Source organism: Rattus rattus, chromosome 1 (assembly GCF_011064425.1).
Source record: "Rattus rattus isolate New Zealand chromosome 1, Rrattus_CSIRO_v1, whole genome shotgun sequence".
Lineage (NCBI taxonomy): Eukaryota > Metazoa > Chordata > Mammalia > Rodentia > Muridae > Rattus > Rattus rattus.
In genome coordinates, this window is record NC_046154.1 from 196,236,577 (window position 1) to 196,262,850 (window position 26,274).

Genomic DNA, 26,274 nt, shown 5'->3' on the forward strand with positions numbered 1-26,274 from the left:
CGTCGTCGGGGACGCTGGGTCCAGTATCTTGCTAGGGAACCAGTGTTGTCGCCCCGCCCCCTCGGGGCTTTTAGTCCCGTTAACTGTCGGCGGGGCTGGTTCCGCAGGGCAGGGCGACATGCCGGTGCGCTTCAAGGTGAGGCTCGGGGCTCGGCGGCAGGCGGCCCGGACGCCGTGGGGTGGGTGCGTGACGCGCCTGTGCGGTGCCGAGCCTCCAGGCCAGAGCCTGTGCCAGGCGGAGGATGCGCCGGCCCGTGGCCCAGCACGGAGGGGTGGGTGTGGGAGAGTTCTATGGGGGCCTGACGGAGTCTGTCTGGGGTCGCCGGGAGGGGAGGCGGAAGGAGGCCCTTGACAGTGGGACGAAAGGCTGCAGTCGGTGTAGGACACGTTTCCTCTGAGGATGCATTCAGCTCCTTTGCTGCAAAACTTTGAAGTGCGCGGGCCTTTAAATGCTTGGGAAACGGGCCCCAGTAAAAGGAGAGCGTGGGTGTGTGTGTAGCCTGCCTAGTTGTAGTTTGCTTTAGCGTTTAACACTTGCACATAGCTGTCTTGTGTCTAGCACTTTTCCACGCAACAGGTGGCCACGGTGTTCCCGTAATCCCCGATTCCTAATTCTAAAGTGCTTGTCCACGGATGAGGGGTGGGGTGGGGTTGGGGAGGGGGGAACGACTCATCTTTCTCCAGCTGCCTTTTATTAAAAAGAACTAGGCGTAACCCATTACATTATGTACTTGATGGGAATTTAGGGTAACTCTCTGGTGGTGAGGACTTAGGTTTGTTACTACACTTTGGAATTAGAGAACCTGTTATAGCGCAGCCTCTTGGAGCGTCAGATTCCTGCTTCCATCAGCCTTAGGTGGTTGTGAGGATTAAGGGGCTACTTAGCCCAGGGCTGGGTAAATATTAGCTATTATTAAGGAGCTTGTGTGTGTGGGTTTAATTCTCATTCTTGGGCCTTTCAAGAACAGCCTTCAAAGGTTGAGAATTTTTTTTTCTTTCAGATGCCGGATTTTAAACCACTTTTCATCACACTGTATTTAAATTGTACTTTTTGTTATAGGGGCTGAGTGAATACCAGAGAAACTTCCTGTGGAAAAAGTCCTATTTGTCAGAGTCCTATAATCCCTCAGTGGGGCAAAAGTACACATGGGCAGGACTTAGATCGGACCAGTTGGGTAAGTTGAGCAAGCCAATAGCTATTATAACTTGAATAAACCTTGGGTTATGTTTACAGAACAATTCAAACCCCCCTGTATTGATTGACTAGATCATATAGAGTTTGCAGATATTTATGGATGCTATACTGTGATCCCAGACTCTCAGCTGCAGAAAAACAAAGGCTCAGCGAATCAGGTGTTTCAGGCGGTATATAAAATAGCATGATAGCAGACAGGTCGAAGAGTAAAATGGAAGGGGAACACCTGAGATTGGTCATTCTGGAAGAGGCTTTTCTGGAGATGTTTGAGCTGGGACCAGAAAATGGAGTGGGCAAGCCTGGGGCTGAGGACTTGCAACGTCTTGAAGAATGGAAGTGAAGGTAACAGAGGCATAATTTGGACTCATCAGTGCCATGAGTTCAGAGATCCTGTTCTTCCTCTTACCTATGCTGCTCCTCCTGACCTCAGAGAATTTGAGCCTTGGTTTCTTACAGCACATTGAAGAGTGGACTGACTTTATTATATCTGCTGTTTCTCTCTCACCAGGTAAGATCTAAGAGAGTAGCCCTCTGTCTCCTTGTTTGTCCATGGAAATGCAAGACTTTGAGACACCCTGCTAGCTAGTAAAACCGAGTTTTAACTTTTTAGTTTTGTATGCACGCAGGTACGCCCATGTGCATGTACTTGCAGAGGTCAGAGAACCTTTCTGTGTGCCGCTCCTCAGGAAGGCCACCCACTCTATTTTGAAACACGGCCTCTCATTGCCTTGGAGCTCACTAGTTAGACTAGACCCCAGGGGTCCACTGTCTCTCTCGCCAGTGCTCAGATTACAAGAGCATGCGGCCACTCTTAGCTTTTTAGCATGGGTCCTGGGGGGTGTCAAACTCAGGTTTTTGTGCTTATGAGGCAACTGCTCATATATATCATTGGCCCTAAAACTGGATTTTAAATTAATGAATAAATCTGAATTTGGATATACAATTTGGATTATAATCTTGAGCAAATCAAACCTGCCAAGTGGGCCTTAGGAGGCTACACTGCATGGTTGAAGGAGATCTTGCTTGGTAAGGGTTTTATGTACACAGGTCAGCACTTAGTGTCCTGAAGATGACGTGGGAATTCTCATGATGTGTAAACCCCTTTAATGTTAGGCATTTGAAGCCAGGGAAAGATGAGGCTTATTGTGAAGGTACAAGTCTGGGAAGGCAGTAAAATAAGGAACAGTTTACATCGGGCTTGGAGAACAGAAGGGAGTGTGGGTAGCTCTTTAGGGCTCCTTTGTAACATAAAGATTCTTAGCTCAGCGGCTTCAGAGACAGGATGTTTCCTGATTTCTCAGGCAGCATGCTGGGAAACTTCTCTGCTCATAAGTTCTACACTTTGGAGGGTTTGTTAGATTGAGAATACAAAAGAAACTGTTTTCAGTTACAACCACCTCAACTGAAAGCTGTAGGGGTATGACTGGACACCAGACAACTGGTCGACCTGATTAATTGTCCTTCAGCATTTTAGCTGAGACCAGCTGCTTTCAGGGGACATCAGTATGAGGGGAGCCCAGGCAAGTGAGGCCGTCCTGGAGCAGGTACAGTGTGAAGGAAGTCCTGGTGTGGGGAGGAAGGCTAATAGGAATTTTCAGTAAGCACAAGGGATAGCACAAGAACTCAAGGCTGTTCAGCAGAGGAGGGAGGAGGCTAACAAGGAGCAGCAGGCTTACCCACAACTGGCCAGCCATTCTCACAGTACGGTGCATCCCCACTACCAGGGGCATTTGCTGGAGCTGGGAGGACAGAGGGCCCATTGACTGGAGAATCTTCCTTGTTGCTTCTGCTCCTTACCAAAATCCCAGCCCTGTCTTAAGGTAGACATCTACAACAGTGGTCCCATTTTCTTTTGTTTTCTTGTAATAACTTAAGAGGGGCTGGAGAGAATGGCTCTGTGGTCAAGTAGTGGTGCTCTTACAGAGGACCCAGGGTTAGTTTCTGGCACCTGCATGGCAGCTTACAACTCTCTGAAATTATAGTTCTGGGGGAATCTGACGCCCTCTTCTGGCCCTCAAGTGCACCAGTCATGTATGGATGTGGTATGCACACACACAGGTAGGTAAAACACTTCTGCACATAAGAAAAGAGAATCTAGGGGTAGCCAGGTGTAGTTCAGAGCACACACCTAACACAGGCACTGGTTTGCTCCTCAGGACTCCCCATGATGTTAAGAAAATCTTGTTACTCTTCCTCCCACTTTATTGATCTTTAGTTTTTTCCTAAGCTTTTACAAGTAGTTTCAAAGGATAAAGATTTTGGTATATATGTATATATGTATATATGTCTTATACATCTGTTCAAACTTTTGAGTGGCCCCTCTGCTCATTCGGTTTATGGAAGTGTTCATCATATAATTGCCAAGCCACTCTCAGCAGCAGCCTGGCTTGCCTGATTAGCTTGGCTTTCTGAGAAAAGTCTGACTTTTCGCCTTGATTCAAAGGTCAGGGCATCCGTGCACTTCCGGTGCTGGCTCTCCTCACGGAACTGTGTGGGCGGATGGACAATCGTGGGATTGGCTGCCACCCCTTTACTATTTCTCACCTGCGCCTGTGCTTTCCTGTGACACAGTGTCCCTTAGGAGTGGCTTGTGCTTTCTTGTCCTGTTGTCTCTGTAGCTCTGAATTCTTGTACCATGTCACCGTGATCCAGCACAGGTAGTGTCAGGCTCTTGAGATGTGTGCCTGTATTTTGTAAAGTGGAAGCAGGACCATGGTGGGCCGTAGAAACACAGATGATGGATAAGTGTCAAGCAAGAGCACACATGGAGTTCAGAGTTGCCCCTTTCTCCCCTCTCCACTCCAACCCCCCCTCCCCAGATGTCTCTGTGTGCCTGTCCATTAGTCTAGGAAGCCCATGAGCATGGACTCTTGCTTCTATGGTAGAAAGAGCTCAGAGAGAGGTTTGGGAGTGATGGTTTTACCTCAGTCAGCTCTCCTGTCGCCTCTTCTTCCCTCGGCTGTCTTACTCTTCCTGTGGTGGGAGCAGTCCTCTTTCTATTTAAAGAATGGCCCGAAGTAGGGCATTGGCTCAGCCCACACACCTCGGTAGAAGGCTGAGGTCTGTATGTTTGCCTCCTGGAAAGAAATGTAGAGCAATTGTATCTTAGCTCTTGTTAAAAGGGCCGTTCTTTTTAAGTCTCAGGAAACCAAGGTAGAAGAACTGAGGTCTAGCACAGTGACCTATCATTCCCTTTTGTCTTGGTCTGTTCTACATAAGAGAAGCTTTGGGAAAAGGTCCAAAAGAGTACAAACCAGGGCTTATTGTTCTGCTAAGTAGCACAGGAAAGTAACCAGAAACGGAGGAGCACATTCCGGGTGTGCCAGGTCTCTTGCCTTGTGACCCCTGTGACTTGTGCGAGAACACTTGGACACTGACCCCAGTGTTTAATTTTAATACTTGTTTAAAGCAAAATAATTTGATGTTGAAAACTATACTTTGTTAGATTTTAAAAGTCCTACAATCTGTAGGAGAGTGTGTGTGTGTGTGTGTGTGTGTGTGTGTGTGTGTGTGTGTGTGTGCTCGCGCGCACGCGTGCACGTGCGTGCATGTGTCTGCGTGTGCGTGCATGTGTGTGCACCTTAGGGTATGTGTAGACGTCATAGAAGAGCTTGTGGGAGTTGATTCTCCTTTCTGCCATGGGGCCCTGAGGACTGAACTCAGGTTGTCAGACTTGCTGGTAAGCACCATTTTGTTCTTTCACTGACTTTTAAGCCTCATCTTTCTCCTTAGGATCTGTTAAAGGCTCTTCATGACTGTGAACTTTGGTAGTAGCTGCTTTCATGTTCTGTGTTTTATAGGGATCACGAAAGAACCAAGTTTTATTTCAAAAAGAAGAGTCCCTTACTATGACCCTCAGATTTCAAAATACCTGGAGTGGAATGGAACTGTCCGAGAGAATGATGCTCTTGCCCCACCAGAACCCCAGACTATCCGAACCCCAAAACCACAAGAAGCAGAGCAAAGAGAAGATGCTAACCACGAAACAGTTCTCCCACAAGAGGCTTCCAGGGTTCCCAAGAGAACTCGATCTCATTCTGCAGACTCCAGAGCTGAAGGGGCTTCAGACGGTGTGGAAAAGCACCAGGATGTCACAAAAAACCATTCACTAGTTAATGCAGACGTGGAGCTGAGACCTTCCACCAAACCTCTTCCTGAGAGTATAGAACCCAGGGTAGGAAGAGCCACCTTGTTTCTTCTCCAAAGTATTTTTAAGTTTTTTCTTTTATTTGTTCTTTTCTTGTCTTGTGTCTCTGGTATAGATGCCAGCAGGCTGCTGAGAGTTTCTGAGAAGGGCTCTATTCTTACTGACTGCTATTTCGTACTGAATGTACTAAGACACGCCATCCCTACATGGGCATTCTGCCTCTGCATGTTAGTCATTAGAGACTAGCAGCCGAGTCCCCAGGACGAGGTCATACTGAGGCAGAAGGGCAGTAGGCCGTTTCTCTGGCTGGGAGCTCAGCTGACTTGTGCCTATCCTCGTTTGACTTTCCCATTGTACCAGCAAGAAAGCAAACAGAATCTCAGCTGACAGGAGGCATAAGGAAGAGAGTTCTGGCTGGCTCCCAAAGATCTTGCCGTTCTGTCCTCTTATGTCACAGCTGGCCTGTGGCAGGTCCCCGTAAGCACATAAGCAGAGGCTGCAGGGGTGTGCGGATTGTGTGCGGGAAATCTCACTGCCTCCCACAGTTGGTTCTCCAGGCCCTAATTTACTTCAGCCACTGACTGGACACCTGGAGCCACCCAAGAGTGCTGGAGGAGAATCTGTGTTGTTGAGAAAGCCAGGGCACACAGGGGCCATGGAAGGTGATGTGCAGGCTTGGTGGGCAGAGGAAGGGTGTCCCAAAGGGTGTGGACAGGGCAAGGTGCTATGATTTATTTATTTTTGATATTAGATTTACTTGTGAATGGTTGGTAGAAAGGAACTAAGCAATGGCTCTATTTTTTTTTTTTTGAGATGCATTAATAGCATAATAGCATGATGCTGTTAATAAGAAAGGAATTTTAAATATTTAGGCAGTTTAAAAGTGATTACTTAAAAGTTAAAGTTTGCAGTACTACTGTATGAATATATACTGTATGAATATAGTTAGCAAAACCATAAGGTATACTTAAAACTTAAAGGGATAAAGTTCATCTTGTGTGTTTTATAGCACAATTTAGACTTAAAAGGAGTTTGTGTAACACATTTTAATAGTTTTAAGTGGGTTTTCCCTCCAACAGTTGGATAGGCATCTTCGCAAGAAAGCTGGATTGGCCGTTGTCCCCTTGAATAATGCCTTGAGAAATTCTGAATACCAGAGGCAGTTTGTTTGGAAGACCTGTAAAGAAACTGCTCCAGTGTGTGCAGCCAATCAGGTAGCTTAACAGATGTGTTTCTGAGTGTTCTCACCTGACTTAGTAACACAGACTTATGTGTCGGTACTGACCTGGGTCTGGTTCTGAGTTCTGGGAGACAGTGAGAGTCTGCAGGCTCTCTCTCCCTCCCTCTGATTTACAGTAGTATGATCTATGCACTGTCCTGTGCTAGTGGTGGTCAGTATTTCCAGGCCCACTAAGTAGGAGATGGGGCAGTGACAACGTGGGGGAGGGTAAGTTCACATGCCAGAGGATCTTTTTCCGTCACTATCTTCTTAATCATCAAAGTGGTTATATTCTAAATTGTTTATGTGACTAATGTTTTTGCATGATGTCTATTTTTTGAGAAAGACTAACTGCTTTGGATATTTATGTAGTGAAAGTAGTACTATATATAATTGTCCCCTTAAGTCAGTTGAATGGTGACAGTAATTGAGTTTTTATTTGCAAAAATTCAAAAGGCATAATGGATTAATTTGTGAGACAAATTTCATTACATTTTGTGCAGCTTTAGTATGTTATTACCTTTCTGATAGATATTCCCAAATTCTTCCTATGTTGCCCAGGCTTTCAGCTTCGGAACCTGTGATGACGTCATCTTTTCCCTGACCGTTTGTTTTTAAAGAAGTCTGCAGACACCTTACAGGCCTCAATTCATTTTGCCTGTACTTGAGTGCTCCTTGTATACTCTGTACCTAAAGCCTAACAGGAAGATTTAGAGGCAGCAGGGCAGTAGCATCTGTGAGCTTCAGTGGCCACTCTGCTGATCATGTAAATCGTGGGAGTTTGTTTACTTGTTATCAAAACATGTTTTAGGGCCATGTGAGGTGTAACGCAGTGATGTCCTCTTTCTATGACTAAACACGGGCAGGGCCTCTGCTGCCTGCTCATTAGTGTTCTCGGGCACCGAGTGCTCTTAAAGATACTCCTGCCTTGCTTGAAAATCATGTTTTGTTTTTGTAGAGCATTTGACCTGTAAGCTAGAGCCAATTCAGTCGAAGCCTGCTTGACAAAATTTACATGCCAGCGGAAGCTTTTGGCAGAAATGCTTCTTTCATAGGATCAGAAGCACAGTGTACAATAAACTACTCCAGTCGTGAGCCTGCGGCTCCCATTAGTGAGGCGCTCAGGGGGCTGCATAGGGAGCAAGGGCTCCTTGTAAGTTCAAAGCACGCCTGCTTTGAGGTCTGTGGGAGAGCTCACTGGTAATCTTTCCGTGCCCCTCAAAGGAGCCAACGGCCTTTAATCAGGTGTCTTTTCTGGTAAGGTGGTCACATTAATATTTAAAAAGAGTTGAACTAGTTTTGGCTGGAAAGCCCTTGAGGTTGTGTTGTCTTGAGAAGATGTACTGTTTGGATTGGGTCTGTGCTAGTCAGAGTTGTGAAGCAGAGGTCATGGATGTCTACCTGGTATCGATCGTCCCTTTTCCATGTGACTTCACTGTCAGCAGTGGCACGATACCAGCACATGGAACCATACTGAGTATTATGGGTGAAAGAAAACATTTAAAAGAGAAATGTAGTAATTCTCAGATGTGTTCTCTCTTGCGTAAATGAGAATGCTGAACATAAGCGAGCGGGGGGGTGAGGAAAAATCCCCAGCTTGAACATGTCAGACATCCTCTTAGGTTCTTTCAGAGAAAGGGAAATGTGGACGAAGAGAAAGATAATCCATAGAGCTGATAACAGTTGCTTTAATAAGACTAATATCTGTTTGTATTATGAAAATAATTTTACTTCATTTATCTCATTACTAAACTGGTGGGAGGAGGTGGAGGAACTCTAGGAAGGAGAAATCAGATAAGGATTATGGGGTAATTTTGCTTATGTAATAGTTTGATCATGTTTTGACTTTTTATTCAAAACATAGTAATAAGTATAGAAATTTGACCATTGGCTACTAATGACACGTATGAAATCAAATTTCAGAAAGATACAATTTTGCTCTTTTTTTGTACTATAATTCAACTTTTTGTGGGCTTTTAAGATCAATTATACACCCAAGTTCTGAATCACTTAATAGCCAACCAAAAACTTAACAACTATTTTTTTTTGTTTGTTTTAAGGTTTTCCGTAATAAAAGCCAAGTTATTCCACAGTTCCAAGGCAATACATTCATCCACGAAAGTGAATATAAGCGAAATTTCAAGGGTTTAACTCCAGTGAAGGAACCGAAGTTGAGAGAGTATTTGAAAGGAAACAGCAGTTTTGAGATATTGTCTCCAGAGAAGAAGGTACCCAGCAGCTCTGACCTCCTACCAGGGGTTTCCGATTCTGCGTGTCTCCCTTGTCACCACCTGAAGCTCTCTCTTATCTAGCATTCGTTCATTTATTAAGCAAACGCCAGGTGCACATTGACTCCTTACATGGAGCCAGGTCCGTGTAGGTACTGAGAGTACAGGGTCAGACAGGCCAAGGCTCAGCAGGGCTTAGGCTGCTGGGAGACAGACAGACAGATAGCTAAAGTGAATACAGCACGACACACTTAGCAGTGTAGCAGGTAAGTCTTCCAAGTCTAACATCAAACGATTGGGCTGTCGTGGTGTGTGTTACAGGGCAGCAGGAATGGTCGAGATGCTATTCTGAAGTAGCAGCTGTTAAACATAGCACACATTTATCTTACGGGAAGATTTTTATTATGTAAAATTACAGTTAGTATAATTCATATCATTTACTTCAGTGAAAATAGGCACCTGAGTTTGTGTGTGAATTTACAGGTATGCTGAGTTGACAGTAGTCTGGAATAATCACAGAGTATGGGTGGTTTTTAAAAATAGAAAGTATGTGACTAAAAGTAAAATTATATACCTGTGTGTGTATATGCACACGCATGCTCACAGACATGCTCACATACACGCACGCACATGCACACATGAACTCATGTGCGCACATGTGCGTGCACGCGCACATCCACGTGCACACAACACACACATCCACTTTTTTTGGCCTATGACATTCTTGGGGGAGGAGTATTATTTTATATAACTCTGGGATAATTAGCAAAACTTTATAAATTTAAGGGCTAATTCAAAATCTCTGTTCAATATGTAGTAGCATTGTTTGTTTAATATTTTGATGTATTTGTTAATCTTTAAATTCATCTTTAAAGAAAACAAACCATGGGCTGGAGAGATGGCTCAGTGGTTAAGAGCACTGTCTGCTCTTCCAGAGGTCCTGAGTTCAATTCCCAGCAACCACATGGTGGCTCACAACCACTATAGTCAGGTCTAGTGCCCTCTTCTGGCCTGTAGTTGCATACATGCAGGCAGAAAGCTGTATGATGTATACACAATAAATAAATGTTTAAAAACAAACAAAACAAAACAAAAAAACCCATAAAATCAGGAATCTAAACTCCTTGGTCTTAAAACTTGTTGATTTTGGTTTTTTGCTTTGTTTTAGTAGCTAAACATCTAGAAGCAGAATGTAGTAGAATATCTAGGCCCACCTTTATAGCATGTATGTTTTTACTTTAATGTCTGACATCTCTAAGCATAAATGCTCAAATTATTTCCATTTCAATATAATAAGGCAGACGAGCCTTTAGACTTAGAAGTAGACATGGCGTCGGAAGACTCAGACCAGCCTATAAAGAAGCCTGCTCCTTGGAGACACCAAAGGCTTGGGTATGTATCTTATCAGGAAATGGTCATGTTTGGGTGGTCACCATGCTAAAATACTTACATGCATTCTGTCTCTCTTAGAAAGGTGAATTCTGAATATAGAGCAAAATTTCTGAGCCCAGCCCAGTATTTATATAAGGCTGGAGCTTGGACGCGTGTGAAGGAGAACTTGTCGCACCAGGTGAGTCTGATTTCACATGTCCTTCCAGCCTATGCCACAGTTTCACAGTGAGTTTCATGCACAAGTTAAAGGTGGATGATGCAATAACAGAACCCCAGATCCCACCATCTTAAAATCATAGTTGCCAACTTACCAGTGTGCGTGCGTACTCTTCTCATACTGACCTCCGTGGAGATCTACATTGATTATTAAAGTCATTTCTTTTAAAACCACGAAATATCTGATAGTTGTAGCAAGTTCAGTTTACAGGACTGGATCCTTAGTGGTTGGGTTCTCACGCCACTCAGACCTGTCTTTCAGCTGCAGGTTCTTTCTGTCAGTAATGGATGTGCTAGAAAGACTACCTCAGTCTGCACCACTGCGTGTAGGACAGCTCATGCAGATTCAAGCTCTACTCTCGAGTGTCCTGAGATAGGGGAGAAGCTGGGCATCTAAGAACAGGCGGAGGAGAGGGCAGTTAAATGCTCAGGCTGAGAAGTGGGGCTTCTCCTTAAAGGAGAAATGATAGAGGTTTATATTGCTGTATAATTAGTGTTGTAAGCTCTGTCTCTACACTTTTCAGTCCTCCTCATGGGCACAAGCTAATTTAAAACTTTTTTTTGGTTGGATTGTATAATAATAGACATTCTTTTCCATCTCTCTTTCCAAAGAGGATTGATTGGTCTGGCCTTTTTGAGCGGCTGGCTCCTTGAGGTGGCCCCTCCTAGACAAGGGCCTGCCACGCCTCCTCAGTGCTCTGCTCGGAGAGGCTCCCACTGCAGCTACTCTCAGACTTGTCTACCAAGCCTAGCTCAGGCTGCAGCTCCCATTCATCTGGGCCATTTGTCTATTCACTCTGGTAACATCAAATAAAAACTTAGAGTATCACAAGGCGTCATGATGGAGGAAGGACTGAATCCTCTATGCTCTTGCAGTTTGTTGGTATCTAGGTCTTGGCAAAGAGAGTATGTCTTGGGGATTGGACAGGGCAGGAGGGAACAGGGACACAGATCCGTGTGGCTGAGGAGGGCCAGTTGGCAGGGATTGAGGTCTGAGAGAGTCTTGCTTTGGAAAGATTCTTGGCCAGTGTGTGGTTTCTTCAAACTGAGGTGAAGTTGGTATTTAGGTCTCAACTCTAGACATTTAATGCATTTGGAGGACAGTAACATTTTTATATTGTTCCGAGGGAGAATGCTGTGCTGTAATGTAAAGACTGATCCTGAGTGACCTGAGTATCAAGTACTCTGCACTCTCCTCCCTGCGTGTATGCTATGTATGTGTGGTGCATGCAGTGTGCATACATGACTGTGCATGTGGAGGCCTAGGTTTGGTGTTGCTTGTCACCTTACTTTTTGTGACAGACTGTCTCACTGAATCAGAGCTCACTGATAGGCTGTGCGGCTGGCCATTGAGATCCCATGATCCTCCTCCTTCACCTTCCAGTGCTAGAATTATACTGGGGGAAGTGGGCAAGCACTTTAACCTGCTGAGCCATCTCTCCAGCCACAATCCCAGCATTAACAGAGATTTTGGCTCTTAGTTCAGATCCTAACTTCATTTCTGCACTTTGGGAATCTGTTTTTAGCAAAACTACTGGGTGTTCTGTCTTAAGTCCTATGCACATACTCATGGGCAAGACAGCCTGTGTGAGCTGGTTTTGAATGTGACTGTGTACCCCACACCTGCATCCTTTGTTACTCTGCTACTTGGTAACATTCATAAAAGTCTGTCTTTAATAACGGAATCTATTTCATGTTAATTTGGTTTTGGTTTTTGAAAAGGGTCTAACCTTGGCCTCATAGCAGTTCTCCTGCCTCAGCCTCTCCCATGCAGGTTTTACAGGCATGGCTCACCATGGTGCTGGCATGTACATCTTTTTGGCTTGGTTATTGGTGTGACATTTGAGGACAATTAGGACTTTGATTCTAGATAAAGAGCCACATTTGAGATACATCCTGTAATCTGACAGATGTTATAAGAACCAGGTCTAAGTCACTCCTCATTCGGTTTTCAGTTTTCTGAATTTTATTTTTCTGCATGTAAATTTTAAATGATTTAGTTCAAATTGGGAAAAATGATTCAGTAATGAAAAATTCTACGTACAGTGTTTAGATTGTGTGCGTATACATGTTTGTGTGTGCACGCGCATGCATGTGTGTCCATGGAGGCCAAGAGGGAATTGTATCCCCAGGAACTGGAGTTATAGGTAGCTGTACGCCACTTACTATGGGTTCTGAAAGCTGAACTGGCACTATACGAGAACAGCAAATGCTTTTAGCATCTGAGGCTTCTCTTTACCAGGGCTTGTAAAATACCCCATCATTGGGTGACAGTACTATGTGGGTTATTCAGTTGGGAATAATGTATTCTTATCCTTTATAGTAGTCCTGGTCCCTGGACCTAGGGGTCATTTCTAGAATCTACTCTCAATTTTCCCCTCTTGCCTATAGAGGACCTTACTTTGAGAGACATCAGCCTCTTCAGTTTTCTTCTTAGTTTAGGACTGTAGACACGTAAATGTAAAACTGAATGTTAGCACTGACAGTTTTAGGAAAGTTGGCTGATGAAGACTTAGGAAAGCATTGGAGTTCATATGTCATTAATAGATGGAACTGAATAGTCAAACAGAGTTTTATAAAGTGCCTGCTCTCCATCCTTTCTAAATGGCCGTGTGCAGAGGGCCCTTCCCCCATTCTCTTAGTCATTAAGCACATGGAGCTCCTGAGTGAACAGGACTCAGCCTTGACTGGTCTTTCCACTGCACAGCACTGAAGGCCGTGTTGATTGGAGGCCTGTGAATCTGCCCTTCAGTTCACGTCCTCGTTTTTCTGCTAGGGGACAGGTTGTGCCGATGCTAGGGTGGTAATTTTCATACAGGTTGGCCTCCTTTGTCTTGTAAGCCTGTTGAATGTGAGAGTTTCATAGCTCTGGCCCCTGTTTCCCTCTGCTGTTCAGTCCCCACTCTGGACCAGTATAGACAGTGCTTCAGTGCAATCACTCTGACCACTGCACATGCTGCTACTGCAGAGAGGAGGCCTGATGGTAACACATGAGACATCTCTCCCTGGGAAGCCGAGACTGTTAACAGCTACACCTAAAATAAATTGTCGAGGGATAAAGACTTTACAAAAGTGTGGGAACTCTGTTTTTAAGTGACTAAATATAATAAACAATACTTTTAAAGCAGAATTTTAACAATTCAGCTTTCTTTCACTGCATAGGTAACATTTAGAGAAGCCAGCAGGTGGCAGTGTCTTGTATAAAATAAACAGGTTTCAGATGGTAGTTGGGTTCTTTTCATATGAAAGTACATTATTTGCAAATTAGAGAATTCAAAGTAGTTTATAGTTCCTCATGATTTTAAAAACTCTTACTGTCTTGTTGAGTATATCACCAGTATTTGGCAGGGACTTATTTTCTATTATACACTTAGTGTGTTGTTTGTTTTTGTCCTTTTTTTTTTTTTTTAAAGTTGAGGTTTTGCTGACTTCAAGGGAACCTGAGGGATTTGGAGAGGGAATCTCACAATGTTAGTGGGGTCTTCTGTAATAGGAGAAGCTGGCAGAAAGCTGGGGGATTAAGCCAGACCGGGAGTCACTGGCATGTAACTACTCTTCCAGAGGTGGAGAGGGAGGGCTGGCAGTCAGTTACCTATCACAGCACCAGCACAGCCCAGCAAGAGTGTGGCTGACCCTTGAGCAGTATTAAGATGTCTTGGTTACTGAGTTAAATAGTGCTAAGGATTCAAGAAATGTAATTGTATTGACAAGTTGGTATATGTTTAGAAGGAAGAATAATAAGGTACAGCGTCTCATTGATTCCCATTAGTACTCATTTATGGCATTAACCTGTCATTAAGTGTGTCTCTGTATTCCTCCCCTAGGGTTCTCTAAATGCCATGTGGTATGCAGAGGTTGGTTGCTTTTGAGTTCTTAAAAACTATGATAATGCATAGAGTATGTGTGTAATTTCCGTCAGAGTAAAGCATCTGTCAGTATTCTTTTAGCTACTACAGATGTCTCCTTGCCTATTAGTCCAAAGTAAAACAGCTGCACTAAGCTTTTGCTTAATTGTTTAATTTCTGCTGAAATGCACAGTGGGATGAGTGTGTGTGGTGTGACTTTGCCTGCTTTTTCCCCTGGACTGTGGCTGTAATTGTGCTTTTGCTTTCTTATGTACTTGTCAGTATTTGTAGGAGAGCCTTGACAATAATGGAAGACATCTGAACTCTTGCTTAGGTTAAGGAGCTCCGGGAAAAGGCTGAGTCCTATCGGAAGCGAGTTCAGGGGACGCATTTTTCTCGGGACCATCTGAATCAGATTATGTCTGACAGCAACTGCTGTTGGGATGTCTCCTCAGTCACAAGCTCAGAAGGCACCATTAGTAGCAACATCCAAGCCCTGGATCTTGCCGGGTGAGATGGTCTTTGTGGAATGTGAGCAGAGTGTGTTGTAGCTTACGTGCATCATAGGCTGATGTAGGGAAATGACCTGACTAACTCACAGTCTGCTGTCCAGTCAAATGGGTCTCTTACTATTTAAAACTGACTCTCTGTGGCCAGTACAGCTGCTGTATGACACTTGCTCTTTGTGTCTCCGTATAAGTAATACAGAGCTCAGGGTAGCTCACTTTTGCAATGTTCTTTGTAACAACAGAACTAGAATAACCATAAGATAGGTGTACAAGGGCTGTAAGAAGGTTAAGAGCAACCATAAAAATATGAGAATATAAGCTAGTGTATGTATCCATCATCACTCATTAATGACTTTAGTGGCTCATATGGAACTGGGCCTCTAGTTGTAGAGAATTCTCTGCAGTTTTAAATTTTAAACTGAACACAATTTAACTCTTTATAAGGAAAATTACACATTGATATGTAGCTAATCAAATAGAGCATTCTCATGTAATCACATGCACCAAATTCAGTTATAGATTTTATTATGTGACCTTGCTTTAAAAGTTCACAAAATACTCTTTAATAATGTCTTGGAAAGATGAATCTAAAATATAAAAGTTCGAATCTGCATACTTGTGCTTGAACGTGAGTTTAGTTGGAGTTAGTCCTTTCATTTTGCAGATAATCTTTTACCCTTTTGTCCCAGAAGTGCAAGTGTAAACATGTGAAAGTAGGTCACTGTATTCCTTTTGGAATATTTAGTGGCCGCTTGGTGTAGCTTACTGTACTGTACAATGCCTTCAGTACCCAGACAAGGCCCTCGGCGTGGGTGGGAACCAGGTGGCAGAAGGCACGTACTCTCTAAGCCGGTATAAACTATACAACATCAAATGCAGGTTTACAAATAAAATCTTTTTTTTTGAAATGCAGAGGTCTTACGAGCCACAGGACCCTCCAGAAACACCCTCCTACCAAACTGGAAGAGGAAAAAGTTGCATTGGCAGAACAGCCCCTGGAAAATACCATCAGGAGCCTGGAGCTGCCAGAGGCTCCTGCCACAGTCAGGAGGAAGTTGGCTTGGGATGCTGCCGAGGGCATGCAGAAGGAAGATACCCAGGAGGAGCCCAGTGGGGAGGAGGACGGGAGAGAGGCCAGAGGAAAGGACAAGCAGGTCTGTGCAGGAGAGCTACAGAAAGTGGACATGCAGACATCTAAGGCAGACGGACCGACAGAAGGGTGAGACCTAAGTTCCTCAGCATATAGGACGTTCTGGTACGTGCCTGATGTGTGCCGGTGCACTGGCGGCTGTGACTAATAAAGAACGGAGTTGTAGGGACTGCCACGGCATGTGCTGGGATTTGACCCTACAGACCCTGCAGTCACACTGACTGCAATGGGGCACTGTGCACTGTGGGGAGGAATCAGCGTTCTCACCCAGGTGCTGTGGTGAGGATTGGCCAGGACCGTTGTGTCAGGAGAATGACTGCATGGGGAACTGGGATTCACTAATATCAGACAAGAAAGGAATTACACTCTGTTGTAATATTTTTAAAGTGGTTTCTGCGAGTAGCCAGTAACGGTGGTTTCCTGTGCAGACAGCTTTGGGAGGGGCTTTGCTGTAGTTGATGGTCCACTTGTCTGTAGCCAGACCCTTTGTTCATTCAGGGATGTAGGTAATGGGGAACTTGGGTGCTGGCTAACCGGAAGACTTCCTTGTTATGGATGGCTGACTTACAATGATCTTCCTCCTTCCTAGGCTCAGTTTCTCTAACTCCATATGGATTAAGAATTTTTAAAAGGATTGTTTTTAAATAGCGACTTCCCTATATAGCCAGAGCTGGCTTGGAACTCATGACTCTCCTGAGGCTGCCTCCTGAACACTGGGGTTATAGGCTCCCTGCATGTAAACCTGACTTTTCTTTTCAGAAACGAAAGTAGACTTCTCTTAGACAGTTTATGTTTTATTACAGTGCTGCATAATGGTGATGATGCAGCTTTGATCATATTTTCTAGAAGACAGGCTTCCTAATAGATTGTCTCACTCTTTAGGTCAGAAACGTCTTCCGTTCACTCAGGGAAGGGAGGCAGACTTCCGACACCAAGGCTGAGAGAGCTCGGTATCCAGCGGACTCACCATGATCTCACGACTCCAGCTGTTGGTAATGGTCAGCCCTGCAACCTGTCATCTGCCCTTTTAGCCTGTAGCTTAGCGTGATTGACATGCAGTTTCCCTGGGATTTTCCAGGTGGAGCGGTCTTAGTGTCTCCAGCTAAAGCGAAGCCGTCAGCCCTGGAGCAAAGGAGGAAAGAATCCTCCCAAGATGGCTTGGAGACTCTGAAGAAAGGCATTACTAAGGTAGCTGTTTGTATTTCAGAGGGAACCTCTTCTTGGGTCCCATAGTCTCATGGGATAGATGACGTGTAGGCTCAGACTACTGTATGGGGAGGTAACCCTGTTAACTCTCAGTAAGGCACTCGGACTTATTTGCTTATTTAGTTGGTCTTAACATTGTATTGCTGCTGATCCTCATTCAAATAGTCTTAGTAGTGACTCGTCAGGAAGGGAGACACATACACTCTGCTGTCTGATAGTTGTGTTCCAGCCACATTGCAGGCACTGTGCAGCACTGGAGATAAAAGCCGCACCAGGGCTCCTCCAGCCTTCAGTCTAGTGGAGTGGGAGGTCACGGTCACATCGGAGGTAAAACACAAGAGCTAAACACAATAGCGAGGTGTCAGTATCAGTGCTGTGAGAGAAATAGGCAGGGGATGAGCAGGAAGTGGTCAGGGAGGTCCTCACCACCAAGGGTGTGCTGAAGCAGAGTCTGAAAAATGCAGGATGGATCTAGGTATGGGCGGTGGTGTTCTGGCAGAGAGAACAGAGATGCGAAGTCTCTGAGGGTGAGAGGACCAGTCATGTGCTCGCTCTAGTGTCCGGAACAGAGAATAGTCTGGGGAATTAGTTTTGAGAGGTAGTGCTGTGCTAAACTGTGTAGGGCTTTGTAGAGAGTAGAAAACTTATTTTAGCATGTCCTTTTTGGCGAGACAGGAGTATTAGAAGGGCAGAGGAGGGATGTGATCTGACTCACGCGTTTGCTGTCCCTCCTGCCATTGCTGTCCCTCCCGCCATTGCACTGACAGTGGACAACAGGGAACACGTGTGAAAGCAGCTAGCGGTCAGTTACCAGACCCAGGGAGACTCGATGGTGCTATGGGCTGTGGTAGGTGGTGAGGGTCTTCTGAGGAAGTCCAGGTCTGCATGTATTGAGGATGTGTGTGCCGAGGGATGCTGAAAGGGGAGGCAGCATGGGAAGAATAAAGGAAAACTGAAAAAATTTGACCTGAGCAAGAGGAAAGGCATTGCTGTTTAACTGAGATGGGAAAGACGTGTCAGGAAATAGCACGAGTTCTCTTTAGGATGTGCTCAACTTGAGAAGCCTACAAGCCATGTGAGTGATGTGTTGATGGGAGCTGACTGTGCACACTTGAAAAGCTGGGCTGCAGAGATACTGGACACACACACACACACACACACACACACACACACACACACACACAAGAAAAGTGAGTGTTGATGCTGCGAAGTCAGTAGGGATGAGACTTAGTCAGAATCTTGTAAAAGCTGGAATGCAAGAGATTGAAGAGAAAAGACAGGTTAAGTTAGGACAACCACTGTGGGTTTGCAGGCTTGTTTGTAATTGGTAGTGGTAGGAGTTGATCCTATGGCTGTGGGCATGGTTAGCAAATGCTGTACCGTTTGACTGCATTCCCAGGCTCCAGACAAAAGTCTTTCAAGAGCTCTGTCCAAGAAAGGAAGCAAAGAGCAGTGGGTGTCTGGTGAGACTGAAATGGTGCCATCTGCAGTGTGTAGTGTTTGCTACCCCGCCTTAAGCTCTGAGAACAAGCTGCACTACCAGCCCCCGACCAGGTTTCCTTAGATCCGTGGATGAAACACACACACACACACACACACACACACACACACACACACACACACACACACACACACACACACACACACACACACACACACACACACACACACACACACACATTCAATTTCAACCTGTCTTCTTGGCTCAATAGTTGGGCACTTCTACTCTCCTTTTGCTAGTGTGCCCTTCCCAATTTTCTTAGCACAACACCCTAAATCAGCCCTCAACTTCAGTTCCTCAGTTACCTTTAGTCCCAGCTCAACACCCTAACCTCCCACCAGGAGAAGTGGCCTAAGGTCGCTCCGCCCAAAATCTCACATGGCTGGTCGCCTTTTCCTCCTGCTAAGCATGGCAAAAGTCCCCCTCCCCTATTGCATCCCCTCACCTCCCCAGCAGGGACCTGGAAGTTCCACCTCCTCCTTCCACCCAGAAATCTTTGCACTTCAGATCTTCAAGGGACTCCCAACACTTCAGACATCTTTACTAATAGATCAAGAACCAATTGGGGAACAGGACTTAACATCAGACCCACCCCCCATAAGCGCCCATCTGTTGAAGATAACTGTTCAGAAAACTTACACACACACACACACACACACACACACACACGGTGTATTTCTATCATGCTTGCTCCTCATCACCCTCTCTTGCACAGCTTCCACTCATCTCCTGCCTCTAGCTAATGCCCCTTCCAGTCTGCCCTTCCTTCCCTCCTTCCCTCCTTCCCTTCTTCTTACTCTTGTTGTTTTGGTGAGGTCCCACGGTGTTCTAGTAGGGTTTCTTTAACAGAATCCGTGTGAGTGGGTTTTTACAAGAGCACCTGCTGCCTACCAGTCATGCCATTGCAGAAAAATGTCTCTTCCTTCCCAGAGACCACAACTGCCTCACATACCTCCTCCCTCTCCTGCAGCTACCACTGTGTACTTGGGAGTCCCCAAGGAAGAGTGCTGAGTGCTAAGAGAGAGAGGTGGGGGGAGGAGGGGGGGGGAGGAGGACGGGGAGGAGGAGAGGAAGGGAAGGAGGAGGAGGAGAGGACGGAGGAGGAGGAGAGGAAGGAGGAGGAGGAGAGGACGGAGGAGGAGGAGAGGACGGAGGAGGAGGAGAGGAAGGAGGAGGAGAGGGAGGAGGAGGAATTTGTAGTGGATCTACAGGGAAGAGTGGGAGGAAGTGAGGCTGGAAAGGTGGGTAGGCTGAGGAGTTTGAGTGTTGTCCCAATGGTGTTGGGAGCCCCTCAGAGTTCTGAAGTGCAAAAGCCAGTAGGGTTTGACTCACAGAAAATGGAGTCACGGGTTATTCTTCAAGGAACAGTTGGAACAGTGTGCCAGCAAAGAGGCTCGAGGTTCAGAACTAGACCCAGTCAGTTTCATTAAACCTGAGGATTCTTCAGTTAAAATCTTTCATCTTACTCAGCTCCTTTTAACAGTAAAACCACGATGGCAGAGCGACTAAGCCATATAGGAAGAAAAACAAAACTTTTTAAGTGTGACTTTAATTTATTAAGTGTACAGGAAAAAGGGAGGCAAATGGGAGATCTATGTTCTTTTCCTGGATCTTAAGTTCTCTTGGGAAGAAGCCATCAGCTCTTCGGTCACAGATCCTTCCGGTTGGAGACTGTACATGTCACATCTGTGGCTCAATGAGGGCACGGTGGAAGTCCAAGCAATGGTTAAGACTGTTGTGTCTGGGTGTGACTTTGCTGCTGTCTATCAAAAGTACTATCTGGCCAGGCTGAGATGGTGCACACCTTTAATCCCAGCACTCGGGAGGCAGAGGCAGGCAGATCTCTGAGTTCAAGGCCAGTCTGGTCTATAGAGTTTGTTTCAATACAGCCAGGGCTGTATAGAGAAACCCTGTCTCAACACCCCACCCCACCCCACCTCACTCGACCAAAAAGAGAAAAGGAGTTCCATCATCAGGAACTCTAGGATGTAGCAGCATTGTCGCTGTGAGAAGCTAAAACTTGGGATGAGTGTGAAAGGACTGTTTTCCCAGTGACACACTGAGGGGCACTGTTAGAGGTCTTGAAGGTCTTTGGGACAGTGTAGACATAAACGGTGTCCTACAGGCAAGCACGGTTTCATAATCTAATTGTTCTCTTTTGCATGCTAGCTCTGTGTCAATTTGTGTACATCTTTTTCTGTCTAATTGTTCTTACCGAGCTCTACTGTGAACACACTTTGCAGCATTAGGCATCGCTTAGCTCTTAGCGGTAATAGAAGGTAGCTATTGTTTAAAGTTTTCAACCAGATACTGCTGTTCAAATCTAATTTCCAGATTTGTATCATTTGATTTCTATTTAACAGTATAAAGAATACATCCGTCAACTACGTCTTGGTTTGTGTCAGTGTTATCCTCTCATGCGAGTGTCCCCAGTATTATACAGAGTTAAAGCAGACTCGGCTGTAAGGCTTCTGCTGCCTTTGCTGGGCTCCTGCAGGTCTGTGGGAGGCTCCTGCTCCCACAGTGGATGTCAGACTGCATATTATATGAATTTAGTTAATTTCTACAGTTTGGTAAGGGAACAGTTAGGACTCCAGTGCTTTTCTTCTGTGATTTAAAACGGCTAGCGAGGTAGACTCTTCACTCCTATATCTGTCTGAATTACTTACATATGCCTGTGCTGCTTCGTAGTGAAACTCACGGCTCGCTGCTCTAGGGGGATTTACTAGTGTAAGCCAACTCTGTGGATGTCTCCACACACTTTGTCAGTTCAGCGCATGTTAATGCACATTTTACTCTTCTGTCTGCAGGTCTGTTTCTCTGTCTCTGCTTAAGCCATCTCTCCAGGGACACTGTCACTTTCCCCACACCTTCTGTGACTTGTGACTGTTGTACATTTGAGTGTTGATCCATTCTTTTGCACACATGTGTGCATCTTTTATATTTTTTTTTTTTTTTTTTTTTTTATCTAGAAAGAAAAACACTGTCCTCTGTCTCTCCTGACTTCTCCTACTGCCGGCATGAAAACAGTTGATCCCCTGCCTTTGCGAGAAGATTGTGATGCCAACATGCTCAGATTTGCTGAGGGTTCTCTTCCTGTTTTGAAAAATTTGGACCGTCAGACCAACACTCCTGGACAGCCTTCTTCATGTACCCTGCCTTACTGTCATCCTTCCAGCAGGATCCAGGGGCGTCTTAGAGACCCTGAATTTCAGCATAACAGTAAGTATTTTGGTTTTAATTTCTTACCTTTTAAAAATAAAAGTGTTATACTAATAGATCCCTGCTATAAGAAGAACGGTATGCCAGTCAGTTCTATTAGGTGATTTCATTTTCTTTTTAATTTATAATGGATCCCCTTCCTTCCCTCTCCCTCTCCCTCTCTCCCCTTCTTCCTTATTTTAATTTCCTGCCTTTCATCAAGGTCTCAATAGACAACCCAGGCTGACAGATTTCTGTGGGTACCGGACAGCGCTGCTGCCCGCAGGTTCACAGTTCACTCCAGAAAGTGAAAGGCGCACCTCAGGGCCTTACCAGGGCGCACAGGAGTCCTGCAGGTGCCGGTGGTGCTTCTTTTTCAGGCAGGACAACAAAACCTGTCCCTGGACATTGCCTGCTGCTGCTCGCTGGGTTGTGGAATTCAAGAGTTGCACATTTCCTTGGGTTTGGTTAGGCATTGCCCTACTGATGGGCGTCTTCCTGTCACAGCTGAGCTCTCGGCAGCATCTGTCCTGCAGCTTTCCTATGTGGTGGCTGCTCTCTGCCGGCCTTGGGAGTGTCTATTCATGCAGATCCTACTGATACTTTACAGTCATGCTTCTTGGAAGTGGGTGCTCCCCACTCACTCTACTGGTTCCCAGTAGACCTTTCCACCGATCAGTTCTTCTAGGAAGTTTTCTTTCTTTCTTTTTTTTTCTTCTTTTTTCTTTTTTTCGGAGCTGGGGACCGAACCCAGGGCCTTGTGCTTGCTAGGCAAGCGCTCTACTACTGAGCTAAATCCCCAACCCTGGAAGTTTCCTTAAGAAGCAATCTTCCTTCTCTGTTTCCTTTCTACTGCCTCTGTCCTTGGATACAGGGCATGTGGTCCACAGTAACAGAAAGCTTTAGGCATATTCTTTTTTTTTTTTTTTTTTCTTTTTTTTTTTTTTTCGGGCTGGGGACCAACCCAGGGCCTTGCTAGGCAAGTGCTCTACCACTGAGCTAAATCCCCAACCCCTTCTTTAGGCATATTCTTGTCGCACTCCTGGGAGAGGCAGTTCTCTCGCTGGGTAAATTAGGAGAAGGCGCTGTGCTGTAGCCATGGCACAAAAAAGGTTTCAGAGTGCTGGCTTCCCTTCATTACAGCGTGCAGGGAGACTGAGACTCTCCGGTCCCCTGTAGCCCCAGCCACACCCCAATCACCTGGGCACAGACACAGGCTGCTGCTTCTTAGTTTCTCCACTCTGCTGATGTAAGACTCTGTCCCCTTGGGTAATTCCATGTTTATCTCTCTGTTTGCTTTCCATTCTCCAACTTGGGTTCTGTTTTCTAGGCTTTCGTTTTCTTTTTTTTTTTTTTTCCGGAGCTGGGGACCGAACCCAGGGCCTTGCGCTTCCTAGGCAAGCGCTCTACCACTGAGCTAAATCCCCAACCCGCTAGGCTTTCGTTTTCTTTGTCCTGTGAGCTTCTGCTGTTTTTCTACATGTCTATTTAGAGTTCTCACCTCTCAAAAGAGGCCTACTTTGTCTCTTTGAAGTTACATCAATGTTATCACTGGACAGAGTTCTAGGCACTAGTCATAGTATGAGTACTTGCTAAAAACATTACAATTACCCCGGGGCCCTTTGATGTCGTTAGTGTCCATTAATATATAAACCTAACTGATAAGATTTCTGATGGCTTCCTTTCATGAGTAGTTTACTGACTTGCTGTGTCAGATCACCTGAGATTGGGCAGTGTATAGCGAACAGAGATGAGTATCTCATGGCACTCAAAGCTGGGAGCTGCACGCAGAAGGGCTGGCATCTAGTGGAGGTGTCAGGTCTCCTGATAGGAAGTGGAGAGGAGGAGTGGCAGGACCCCCCCCCCAATATGGCCTTAGGTCACAGCCTGTATACTTCTAAAGGTCCAGCCTCCTATGATCACAGCAGCATTTCAGTTTCACTGAGAATGTTTGGAGGGAGAGACATGCAAACCATTCTACTAATGTGATGTTGAGTAGCTAAAGAATAATGTCTTCTGTCTTTTTTCTATAAGTAGGAAAACCAAGGATGAGCAACATGCAGTTACTTCCACATGACACCTTTAATGACGAAGGTAAGTTAGCAGTGACTTAGGTCGGCGTCCACCCCTTTGCAGGGCGTTACTAGGGCTTCGTTTGTCTAGACGTTCCTGCATTAGGTCCTCGAGGCCCTGGGATAGGAATGAAGTTATTCCCCCTTACACAGGAGTCCCCTGGGCTGTGTGCTGTGGGGTCTTTCCCCTGCAAACAGGCGCCGTGTCTCAGCAGGGCCATGTCTCTGCCTGCTTCCGCCTGTCTAAGAAATGTGGCCTGATGTGCCATTTATACTTTTTTCAAATGCCTGTATATTATAATTCTCATCTCTAAAAATATGTGTAATTGATGATAATGAACTCTTTTTTTCCTCCTTGTATAGTCTTCATTCTGTCAAATTTTTTGATTGGGCAGGAAGGAGTTTTAAAGTCTTAAGGTAAACCATCAAAATAACTGTTGTCCCATCCTGAGAAGCACTGCTGTAATCTAGGAAGTGCAATAATTCCTGAATTTATTGACTTTGAGTTCGGAAATAAATTTAAATTTAATGCTCTTTATATTGGAATATATCTTTATATTCATTAGAAGGTTTTTCTCTTTTAGTAAGCTTATAGCTCTTTATTCAGTGAACTGGAAAGCAAGTTATGTTCTGAAATACAAATCTGGTGGACGCTTTGAATCTCCTCCTGCTTTCTGTCTTGATGGATAAACCGTCTTTGTAAATATCTGATGGTTTGTTTACTCAGAATATGGAGTTTCAGTACTGGGAAAAGGGTAGCATATTGCCAAATACTTGCCCCTACATTTAGTGAGATTTTTAAAAAGTGATATAATAAACCATGTTAAAACACAGCATTTTGAAAATATTCCTTTTTATTACTTTTGGTAATGTGTATGTGAGCATGTGCACACGTATGCAGGTGCCCTTGGGCCAGAGGCATTGGAGTCTCCTGGAGTTGGAGGTGCAGATGGTTGTGAGCCACCCAGCGTGGATGCTAGGAATTGAACTCTGAACCTTTGGGATGGCAGTCAGTGCCTGTAGCTTCTGAACCAGCTCTCCAGCCCCAGCACTTTGCTTTTTAAATTGAAAATCGTTCTGTGCTCCAAACAGTTTTCTTCTGAAAGTAGGACCCCACCCCCAAGCATTGAAATCAGAAGCTGTGCTTAATCAATGACATGATGGGATTCCAATGATGTAAAAAGTTCCCATCACAGTGGCATGTTTGACCTCTGATGAACTTGGAAAACGGCCATGAAGGATGATGAGCTGAACGCTCCATTTACTGGGCTCCTCGTTTCCTCAGAGATCCAGCATCCACGTCGAGCCTAGGTGGGTTCCTTACTGGGTTCCTTGTTTCCTCAGAGATCCAGCGTCAACGTCCAGCCTAGGCGGCTTCAATTTCCTGGCAGTAGCACATTAAGCACAATGTTGTCCTGTAGATGTTTTCCCCCGGATGTAACCCTGGGATTCTCGTTGCAGACAGACTGTCTGAGATCTCCGCTCGCTCTGCGGTTTCCAGCCTCCAGGCTTTCCAGACTTTAGCCCGAGCTCAGAAAAGAAAGGAGAATTTCTGGAGCAAACCATAAACCTGCTCATCGGACCTAGAGAAAAGTGGGCCTCACCTTTCCTTGCTTGCTGTGTAAAGATCTCTGGAGGGTGTGGATTTTCTTCCAACGCTTCCGACTCAGATAATTTGAGTTCTCAGTGGCTCGTCTTACCCAGAAAACTGTAATGTAGCAGTGTCCAAGTTTAAGTCTTTGAGAAGTCCTTTGCACTTGTCTGAGGACAAAGGCGTAGATTGTGTAGTTCTTCATACACTCTGTCTTCTGCATCAGGTGTCGGGGTTGCTGTGAGACGTGTGAAGGTCATCTGTCTGGAGAATATTCTAAAGGGATAAATGAACTCAAAATTAAGGTCTTCCAACTTAATCCCCTCTCAGATTGGTTTTAGGCATTTTAATAGCTGTAGGTGTCATGAAAGGAATCTGCCACTTTTTATTAGCACCTTCTGTATACACAGGTGCAGTGTTAAGATGATTGGACTTTGAAAATCTGGCTGTACATATTTTCTTATTTATGTAACAAAATTTGCTGAGAGAATATGTATATTTTTGATCTTTTTATGCATTTTATTTGTATAATTGGCATACATTTGAATAATGTCTAGATTTTGAGAAATTATTTGTGTAATGGAGAATTGAAACTTTGTAGACTGAAAAGTAAATGTACTTGGCTTCCTCAGAGTTATCATGTGGAGTAAATACCTTGTAGAAGCATTCTGTTAGGACTGGTTAATCAGAAATCATTCTACCATTGCAGCTGCTAAATGCAGTGAAACCGAGTCTACAGTATTTGGGGTTTTTTGCACAAATACAAGGTTTTAAAAAGATTCATTAAAAAATTTAACACCAA

The 26,274-nt window shown here is 45.0% G+C and overlaps 1 protein-coding gene across 2 annotated transcripts; it reads left to right on the forward strand.

Moving 5' to 3' along the window:
• On the forward strand, positions 1-26,274 carry Mdm1 (Mdm1 nuclear protein). Of its 2 annotated transcripts, XM_032912916.1 has the most exons (15): positions 1-136; positions 1,061-1,175; positions 4,996-5,369; positions 6,422-6,556; positions 8,622-8,789; positions 10,087-10,181; positions 10,260-10,359; positions 14,222-14,251; positions 14,577-14,752; positions 15,665-15,970; positions 16,784-16,893; positions 16,980-17,089; positions 21,581-21,830; positions 23,844-23,903; positions 25,343-26,274. In XM_032912916.1, exons 1-15 carry the CDS (start codon positions 119-121, stop codon positions 25,447-25,449), a joined length of 2,154 nt encoding a protein of 717 aa, XP_032768807.1. In that variant the 5' UTR covers positions 1-118; the 3' UTR covers positions 25,450-26,274. The 2 variants fall into 2 exon arrangements, with proteins under 2 accessions (XP_032768807.1, XP_032768815.1); XM_032912924.1 differs by lacking the exons at positions 14,222-14,251; positions 23,844-23,903 and adding an exon at positions 22,166-22,171.

Bases quoted from the DNA above. Each gene is read 5' to 3' on its own strand.
- Mdm1 (XM_032912916.1), top strand. The intron at 6,557-8,621 runs GTAGCTTAACAG...GTTTGTTTTAAG, and splicing joins CAGTGTGTGCAGCCAATCAG to GTTTTCCGTAATAAAAGCCA. The intron at 21,831-23,843 runs GTAAGTATTTTG...TTTTTCTATAAG, and splicing joins CCCTGAATTTCAGCATAACA to TAGGAAAACCAAGGATGAGC.